The following is a 10,185-nucleotide window of genomic DNA, read 5'->3' as shown; positions in this document are numbered from 1 at the left end:
GGGCCAAGGGGCCCAGTGGGGGAGGGGGCCTTTTGTTTGTCTTTGTTTTGTTTTATTAATTTTTCTTTTTATGTATTTAAGTTAGCTATTGTTTCGTATTAATTTGAGTGACAAAATGAATTTAGTCAATCATGAAATCTGTCACAAAATTCAAGAACAACATTGCAGTGTTGCATAAAAAGTTTTATAGCCAACGAAAATGTTCAAGCATTTTTAGAAAATGAATAGGTCAATTAATATGCTTGCTGGTCCACTATTTAATTTCTAGGGGCATTTTAACAACTTAAATAATGTTGGTTTCTTCATATCAAATAGTTAGTGAATATTTGCAATAACATGAACACTTTTGTTTATTTATTTGAAGAAGTTTTATTTTGAATTTATTTTAAATTTTGAATTTGAACTTGGTTTGGACCAAAGTGAGGTTTAGTAAATTAATAGCGATGACATGGCACCATTAGTGCGTGATTACTGTAGATGAGTTGTCGGGGTGTTACACCAGGATACTTGGAGAGGAGGCCAGAAGACCTACGAGGCGGCCACAAGCCCTAGGGGCGTGCCCCTGGGGGGCGCCCTCCAGGCTTGTGCCCCCCTCCCCCCGTAGACCCTCTAGCCCTAATACTTGCTCCATAAATACCCAAATATCCCACCTATACCATAGGGCACACCAAAAATACTTCTCCGCTGCCGCAAGCTTCTGTTCTCGTGAGATCCCATCTTGGGGCCTTTTCCGGCACGCCGCCGGAGGGGGATTCGATCATGGAGGGTCTCTACATCAACCTTGCTGTCCTTCCGATGAAGCGTGAGTAGTTTACCGCGCACCTAAGGGTCCATAGTTAGTAGCTAGATGGCTTCTTTTCTCTCTTTGATCTTCAATACAATATTCTCCTTAATGTTCTTGGAGATCTATTCGATGTAATCTTCTTTTGCGGTGCGTTTGTTGAGATCCGATGAATTGTGGATTTATGATCGGATTATTTATGAATATTATTTGAGTCTTCTCTGAACTTTTTTATGCATGATTGAGCTAGCTTAGTAATTCTCTTCGATCTATCGATATGGTTTGGCCAACTAGATTGGTTTTTCTTGCAATGGGAGAAGTGCTTTGTGATGGGTTCAATCTTGCGGTGTCCTCTCCCAGTGACAGAAAGGGCAGCGAGGCACGTATTGTATTATTGCCATTAAGGATAAAAAGATGGGGTTTTATATCATATTGCTTGAGTTTATCCCTCTACATCATGTGATCTTGCTTAAGGTGTTACTCTGTTCTTATGAACTTAATACTCTAGATGCAGGCAGGAGTTGGTCGATGTGTGGAGTAATAGTAGTAGATGCAGAATCGTTTCGGCCTACTTGTCAAGGACGTGATGCCTATATTTATGATCATTGCCTTAGATATCGTCATAACTATGCGCTTTCTATCAATTGCCCAACAGTAATTTGTTACCCACCGTATGCTTTATTGAAGAGAGAAGTCTCTAGTGAAACCTATGGCCCCCGGGTCTATTTTCTATTATATATTTTCAGATCTATAAACCAAAAAAAAACCAAAAATACCTTGCTGCAATTTATTCATATTTACTTTAGTTTGCTCTTTTATTTATCTTTTATACCTATCTCTATTAGATCTCACTCTTGTTCATGATTGTGAAGGGATTGACAACCCCTTTTTCGCGTTGTGTGCAAGTGTTTGTTAGTTTGTGCAGGTGCATATATTGGAGACTTGCTTGTGCCTTCTACTGGATTGATACCTTGGTTCTTAACTGAGGGAAATACTTATCTCTACTTTGTTGCATCACCATTTCCTCTTCAAGGGAAAAATCAACGCAAGCTCAAGAAGTAGCAAACCCAAATTTGTCATTAACGGCCATTTTTAGTGACAGCTCAGACTGCCACCTATGATAGACCAATCTGTTACCTAAGATCATTTTTGGTGACGATAATCCGCCACCAGTAATCGATCTGTGGGTTTGACTGTTAATGATTCTGATAAATGGGGCCAGCAGTTGCTGACATGACTACTTCCATGCGGGGCCGTCGTAGGTTTTATTGGCGATAGTGCCCGCCATTAATAAGTAGGGCGCCAATTTTGACCAGTCAACGGTACTAACATATGGGCCCAGACGATGTTGACATGGCTACTTACACATGGGACCAATCATCATTTTTTTGTGACGGTGCCCGTCACCAACAGTTATGATGTTGGCATTTGACCGATCAATGATTCTGATATATGGGTCTAATGAGGTGTTGACGTGGATGCTGACAAGATGGTCAATATGTGGGTGATGTGGCTTCTTACATGTGGGTCCATACGCCGGTGACAGCATGCATAACCATCACAGTTTGTAGGCATGATCATTTTGTCTTGTATTGCAATTGGTGGGCATATTTCCTACATGCGGGTCTTGGAAATCGGTGGCGTCGGGTGATGGAACCAAAAGTTCGGATGGGATGCTGCAATGGTCTTCGACGGGAGCTGCAACCGCCCAAGATGGAGCTGCAAGCGAGGGCGATGGCGAAGCTGCAACCAATGGTGGAGTTGCAATCATCAACGTCGGAGTTGTTGGTCGGTGAAGGAGTGCAGTGGCATGTTGCAAACACCGTCGCTAGCAGACCTGCGAGAGATGGCGCGTGGAGCTGCAAACGACTATGAGAGAGCTGGACTTGAGGTGTTATAGTTGTCGAGGGCAAGCCCGGGATGGCGTGGAAGGTCCCTCGTCGGCCGACTGCATGTTAACGGAGGCGAAGTTTTTGTTGCGTGTCCCGTGTTTTTCTCTGGGGGGGGGGGAGAGGGAGGACTCACTATTTTGGATGAAGCGGTAAGAGCATCTACAGCCGGATACACCTAATCTGGCCCCTCAGACGTCCGCAGATGCGCTTGGACCGGGCATCCCTTATTTTGCTGTGTCTGCGGTTGTGTACCTCATATACGAACACTCGTATCCATGCAACTCATGCAACGTAAAAAAAATAAACCTACATAGATCAACAAACTAGCAACAATCAGACTTAAATCGGGCATACTTCACATCTTAGCGGTCATCGGACAACGAAAATAACAAGTTTGCATCGTCGAGCGGTACTTAAACATAAGAAAAACTAAATTAAACGGAGCGACGGAGAAGGGCGGAGGAAATCACCATTTCCTTATCGGCCCCTTCCCCCTTCGGTCGTCGGTGGGACTGTACCCCTCCGTGTACGATGGTTGGAGAGGCGTCATCGTCGAAGCTGGAGCCATCGGTGACGTTCGAGTCATCGTTGGAGGAGATCTGGCCGGTGGTCACCTTCTGAAACAGGCGCTCCCGCACCTTGGCATGCCCAATCGCCTTCGCCTTGTTCGTTGCATCACACTCCGACAGCTCGATGGCGAGCTGAAGTGCTTTGGCAATTTTTGTGGTGGAGCCGCCGTGCATCCGTCTCCGCTGACGTGAGGGGGTGGCAGAGGACCGAGGCTTAGAACGCATCAATGGGATCCACCGGCGCGTGCGCACTTGCCCGACGCATGGCCATCACCTCCCCCGTCGCTGTCCTGTGTCCTATTCGGACGTCCTGTCCGTGCCAGAGTGGGCACGAGGACCCAATGGTGCCTTCGTACGATGTCCAGAGCAAATTATGCTTTCGGAGGAGCAGATTGAGGTTGCGGGCGTGGTGGGGGCGTACCTGGACGGGCGTGGAGCGACTGGAGCTGCGCGAAGAGCGTGAGGGTTCCGCGGCGTCGGTGGTACTGCGTCGCTGGGTAACGGGAGAGGGCATGAAACCAGAGCTTCCGCTACCACCCTGGTCCAAGATGAACCGATGTAGCGCGATGCAGAGGGCGAGCTCCTGCACGTCGTTGACGGCGCCGGATCCGACGCCACTGGAGGCCGCACTGCTGCCGTCACTCGCCACATATCCGACTGGAATTGGAGTGGACTACGGTGTAGGGTTCATCTGGATTGGGATTATATGTAGGGTACGTACGGGTCACGGTGGGCCGAGCTAACGTGGCAGACCTGTCTGGACACGTCGGGGCCTCGACATATCCATCCTAGATTTGGATTGGATATGAGAGGTGCTGCACAACCTAGAAGTTTGGAGCCGGTTTGAGGAGTCTAGCTGGGTCGGTTTTTTTTTTTACCAGGGCGTAGGCGGTTTGAGGTACCCGGCAAGGAGGCAAATCGAACGGTTGTATTTGCGTCAATCAGACGGCCGCGCGGCGTCACGCGCCGGTCGACCGGCGGAGAGCACTGGCCTCCACCCAATCGGTCCGGCTGACCCAAAAACCCAATTTTGAGTCGTGGCACCCAAATCATCGGCCCCGAATCGCAACCCGAGCTGACCTGAGGGAGGCGCTACCGAGTGATCCCGGCGCCACGCGCCCCAGCAAAACCACGGCGACCAACTCTGCGCGGGCGCAGATGGTGCCGCCGTCCACCGCACAGCGGCTCTGCTTCCTCTCTCTGCTCCTCCTCCTCCTCCTGGCCGCAGCCGCTTCTGCCACCGCAGATGCTGCGGCGGCGGAGGAGTTCACGGAGGAGCTGCTCCTCCGGCCGCTCCCGGACCGCAAGGCGCTGGCCCATTTCCACTTCCGCTCCTCCGCGCCTCCCGCTTCCGCCGCCGGCCGACACCACCACCTCTTCCCCAAGGCCATCTCCCAGCTGGTACTTACCCCCCATAGATCCCTCTTCTCAACCATAGAGATCTCTTGCTACCTGCGGTCCTATGGTTTCTGTTCGGATAGCTCGTGTAATTAGGGACGCAGAAATTAAGCCATCTGGATCCGTAGGCACTCTACCGAGAGTAACACCAGGTGCAGTGACTGCCTCAAAGCTGGTTGCTGTTGAATGTTGATCTATTTCAGGCTTGCAGCTAGGATTAGATTGGGGTATTTATTCTCCTAGTCAGTTTCCTATTCTATTGTGGAAATGATGCAATTAAAATGTCTGTAAAATCTAGGATACCTTAATTTCCAATCGACTTGGCTGGTGCTTCTGTTTGGGCTTTGCGAGAGAGACATGGATAATCTCTAGAACGTAAACTGCCTTAAGTTTAGATCAAAATTTGTCAAAGTGTTGATGCAAGTCAGGATTATAAAGCACTTGGCAGAGAACAACCTATCTAGTTAACTTTCTAGTTTCCTCATGAAAAGTGCTCTTGCCTATCTATGTTTATTTCTCCCTATTTTAGCACCTCAGCTGCTAAAATCCAGGCATTTCCGAACCTCTTCTATTCTGTATGATAATTACACGGTCATGAACTAGGAGTAAAGGAACCTCCACTGCTCATCTATTTAATAACTTCCTACTGCCTTGTATGAATGTTTTGGAATTGCTGTTAAGATCATTCTGTTCTGTCTGAACCAGGTCCAAAAATTTCATATTAGTGAACTGGAGCTATCTTTCACACAAGGAAGGTGGAATTATGAGCAATGGGGCGGATATGATCCAATGTCAACAAATAATGCAAAGCCCCCTGGTGTTGAGCTGTGGGCAATTTTCGACCTTCCTTTGGCCGAGATTGATGCCACATGGAAGAACCTGACACACACATTATCGGGACTGTTTTGTGCATCCATCAACTTCTTAGAGTCTTCCACTGCATTTTCTGCTCCTCGTTGGGGATTTAAATTGAATGAAGGCAATCTAAGATATGGGGCATTGCCTCGGGAAGCTGTCTGCACAGAGAATCTAACACCTTGGCTGAAACTTCTACCGTGTCGTGACAAAGCTGGGATAGCTTCTTTGCTGTACAGGCCTTCAGTTTATAAAGGATATTACCATTCACAGAAGCTAAAATTGAAATCATCACAATCTCTTGGTATTATTCTTGATCAAACACTCACAGTTGTGCTGCAACCAAATACAGTTAGTGGTAAACAGCTACATTCTACTGGTGGACAACTTCAGCCCAGCTGGTCCATGGAACATCTGTTCAGTAAGAAGTTATCAGGGAAATGTCTTGTTTCTAAATCCAGCAGAGTTTTTGTAGAGATTGAGAAAGGCATAGTTGACAATGTTCACAAAGCTGGGTCAGATGTTTCATGGAATAATGATTTATTTGTATTGTCAACTGCCCCAGACAGGTCCCTCAAAGAATTAGATAACTTGGAAGTCCAATCCTCTTCACTATATGAGTATGATGTTAACAACTACAACAATGATAAGCCTTTGAATGTGGGCATAACTTGGAAGCTTCCCTTGATATGGTCTTGCACCCGTGCGCCGTATCATGCAAGTAGATTTCTTATGGGTAGCGGAAATGAAAGAGGCTCAATTGCTATGTCATTTCTATCCACTGGTCTAGATAAGCAACTAGTGGACAGCTCAAATGATTGTTCGATAAAGGCTGTAGTTTTCCAGGTTGTTCCATGGTACGTTAAGGTCTACTATCACAGCCTAGAAGTTTTCATCGATGGGAATAGCAAGGCTATATCAGAAGTAGTTGACAAGATACATGTCACGCCATCAGAAGACAAGCTTTTGCCTGGTACAATGGAGATGCTTCTTAAGTTTCCTTGCAGTATGCAATTGGCTACCCTTACTTTGGACTTCGACAAGGTGTGCTCTGCTGCTTAAACTACCGAAATTACGTTCCTTTTGGATTTGAAATACACTTTTTACTCGTATTGTACTTCTGACCTTTAGGCCAAGTCTTCACTTGTTGCTTGACCACCGTTCATTCTGCAGTTAATGATATGCATGCATAACTAAATAATTTCACCGACTTATGACTATGGTATATGGACCTTTTTTCAGGGGTTCCTACACATAGATGAATACCCTCCTGATGCTAATCAAGGATTTGATATTCCATCAGCTTTGGTTAGCTTTCCTGAGTTCAACTCTAGCCGAAGTTACCCTGAAGCTGATCCATTGTTTGTATCGCCTTTGCTAGAGAACTTCAAGGTATATGCTGTAGAGATGTTATGGGTTCATCAGTAGTGTCAGGGAAAGAAAAACGCTTACTATGGCGGAGATGTGAAATATTCTGCTTTAATTTTTCTCACTGCGGTATGTCTTTATCCTGCAGGAAGATGGTGTTGTGAAGTCGTACACAGAAGTGTTGCTTGTTCCATTGACAACTCCTGATTTTAGCATGCCATACAATGTTATCACCTTCACTTGCACTGTCTTAGCTCTTTATTTTGGCTCACTACTTAATGCTTTGAGACGAAGAATTGGCGAGGAAGAGAGGGGATTGAAGAAAGCAGGTATTTTAAGTACTTGGTTCATGTCATACGTTTTTGTTTTTCATGATGCTGTCAGCTCTTGTTAGGGAATTGCAATTTGCACTGCTTCAGTCTCAATCTCAAATGCTGAGGTGGTCGACGATTTATTTTTTCTGTTGGATCTGAAACCTTGACGCAGCGGTAAAGCTGTTGCCTTATGACCATGATGTCACGGGTTCGAGTCCTGGAAACAGCCTCTTGCAGAAATGTAGGGAAAGGCTGCATACTATAGACCCAAAGTGGTCGGACCCTTCCCCGGACCCTGCGCAAGCGGGAGCTACGTGCACCGGGCTGCCCTTTTTTTATCTAAGTGCATTTTTCAACCCTGAACTCTTGCCCTAGTCTAATTTACAACCCTGAACTTCAATACCATCTAAATTACAACCCTCAACTCTCAAAACCGGTCAGGATTCAACCCTCCCCTCCTTGTTGACCGGTTTTGACCAGGGGTGACCAGTTTTGACCAACAGGTCCAATCAGCATGCCATGTCGAAAAAAAATTCAAAAATTCAAGAAAAATATAAATAAAAATCTGTAAGATCGAGAAAAAAATCAGGGAAAAAATAAAAAAAAACAAGTTTATGAAAAAAGTTTGTGAAAAAAATTCAGAAACTTTTCTGTAATTTTCGGGAAAAAAATAAAAAAAATGAACATTTTTGGAAATTACTTTTTTAGAAATTTTTTCTATTTTACAGTTTTAATATAATTTTCTTGGGAATTTGAATTTTTTTCCCTTGGATTTTTTTATTTTAAGTATTTTTGGTTTTTCATGGAAAAGTTGATAATTTTGTTTTTCGGAAATTCGATTTTATTTATTTTCCCTGATTTTTTCCCCGGAAATTTGATTTTTTTATTTCTTTTCCTGGATTTTTTTATTTTACAGCTTTTTAAAAATAATGCTGATGTGGCATGCTGACTGGACCCGTTGACTGGTCAAAACCGGTCAACAGAGAGGGGAGGGTTGAATCCTAGCCGGTTTTGAGAGTTGGGGGTTGTAATTTAGACTGTATTGGAGTTCGGGGTTGTAAATTAGACCAGGGCAAGAGTTCGGGGTTGAAATATGCACTTCTCTCTATATTTTTCCCCCAAAACTGAAAACATAGGACTAGTATTGTACTAGGAGAGTTCAAATGCCAAAGCAGTATGAGCTACTCCCCTCTGTCCCCATTTGTAAGACGCCCTATATCTCTTACATGACGTCTTACAAAAAGGAACGGAGGTAGTACAAGTTAGTATGAGTTCTTTTGGGTATCAATAAACTGAGGATTGGAACAAGGATTGATATTCATGTAAAGATCAATTTTCTGCCAGCAGTACAGATTCAATTGAAACGTATTGTTTTCCTTCGTTTCATCAACCATACTTAATCTTCTGGATAAACTTTTTTGGGTTTTGCCCTCTCCCCTGCAGAAAGGAATAAATTCTTTTAGGGTTTAGATTATTAGACTCACAGAGCGTATGTTGATATAACATAAAAATGAAAATTTGACGATATTTTTCTTCTGTTTACTCTATCATTCTTTCTGATTGCAGTTGCTGGTCTCAGTCTCAAAAGTTCGTTGCAGTGTTTCCTTTATGTAGCATTGGAACATAAACAATCTTTAAGGTGTTATGATAGCTTCTGTGTCAAATTTGTGGTTACCTCATGGTGTTGAATCATCCATCTAGTTGCTTCATATTGTTACACAAATGATTTTTTGCTGGCAATTGCTTGACTATTTTGATTCCTTGAATTTGACCTCAACACATCTCACTAGCTTTACTGGTAAGGATTGTAGCTTACCACAGCTTAAACATTTGTCTAACCAGTGTCAATTCTGTAACAGATAAGAGACGAGGTCTCATTCCCCTATTGATAGCTAAGCTAAGGGGGCAGAAGGTTGATCCGTCAGAATCAGAATCCACGTCTCCTGCATCTCTGCTGAGGTCAAAGCTACTACTCAAAGTTGTGTTTGTCGCAGTAGTAGCTATTGTGTTCCATTATTTGAACAGTTAGAGAACTAATACTGCTGAGAATTTTGATCAAATCCACGGTGGTAGATCGTATCCTTCTTCTTTTGTAGCATGTATGTATTACCTACATGTACAGGTGCTTGCATCGGGGCCATCTTTTCTGTGACATCCTTGGTTGTTAAGAAGATTCTGCCCCAGTTGGAGCTTGACACCTTGTACATTTTTGTAGCGTGGCGGTTTGTACTCCTTTCTACAGGTTGACCTACACCTCATTCAGACATTCCAGCCCCTTTACTTATTACAGAGTTTAACTGGCGAGAAATGCATCCTTATCCTTGTTTTTTTTTCTGAGACATTCTCGCTGGGCTTTATTCAAATTGTCCCAACATTTACAGGAATAAAATTCAAGTCTCCGGGTTGGCCTAACCAAACATGGTGACCAAACCCTAAAGAAAGTGCATGCCTAACGAGATTGTGAGCCTTGAAATTCGAGCTCCTATACTCGTGAACAATGTTACAAGCAGTAAAAGAACGAGAGCGATCTGTGATTTTATGTATGATTGCAGCATGTCCGGCGAACGATCCCTGCTTGATATCATCCATCACCTTTTTGCAATCAGAAGCCACTTGTATTTTCTGAACATACAGATCCTCCGCAAGTGAAAGTGACTCACGTACTGCTAAAGCTTCAAGTGTAACAGGGTTATGTATATGTTTGATAGTGATTGCCGATGCACCCAAAAATACTCCATTGCTGTCTCTACAGACCACAGCAACGGCTCCCATATTATCATTTAGTATTGCAGCGTCAGCATTCATCTTCACATGATCTTGTGGTGGTGGTAACCACTGTGATGGTCTGCTCAAAGTGCTCTTGATTGTCTGGTTCGGTATCGCTAGAATTTGAATGTCCCTTAAGAAAGAATTGATGAAGTGATTGATTTGCAACGGACTGTCATATATACCCTCATGAATAGCTCTCCTTCGTGCCCTCCATATCGCCCAAAGTGTCACCACCATGC

General features: G+C 44.3%; 1 protein-coding gene across 1 annotated transcript; it reads left to right on the top strand.

Annotated features, from left to right (window-relative positions):
• Nucleotides 1-4,267: 4,267 nt before the first annotated feature.
• Nucleotides 4,268-9,511, top strand: LOC123086457 (GPI transamidase component PIG-T). The gene is made up of 5 exons (XM_044508221.1): nucleotides 4,268-4,643; nucleotides 5,346-6,539; nucleotides 6,738-6,887; nucleotides 7,012-7,192; nucleotides 9,037-9,511. The coding sequence occupies exons 1-5, from the start codon at nucleotides 4,401-4,403 to the stop codon at nucleotides 9,204-9,206; spliced, it is 1,938 nt and encodes a 645-aa protein (XP_044364156.1). The 5' UTR covers nucleotides 4,268-4,400; the 3' UTR covers nucleotides 9,207-9,511.
• The last annotated feature ends 674 nt before the right edge of the window (nucleotides 9,512-10,185 follow it).

The sequence above is a fragment of the Triticum aestivum genome, chromosome 4A (genome assembly GCF_018294505.1).
Source record: "Triticum aestivum cultivar Chinese Spring chromosome 4A, IWGSC CS RefSeq v2.1, whole genome shotgun sequence".
Classification (NCBI taxonomy): domain Eukaryota; kingdom Viridiplantae; phylum Streptophyta; class Magnoliopsida; order Poales; family Poaceae; genus Triticum; species Triticum aestivum.
The sequence above is the reverse complement of the archived record's forward strand: the minus strand, read 5'-3'. Positions and strand labels throughout refer to the sequence as shown.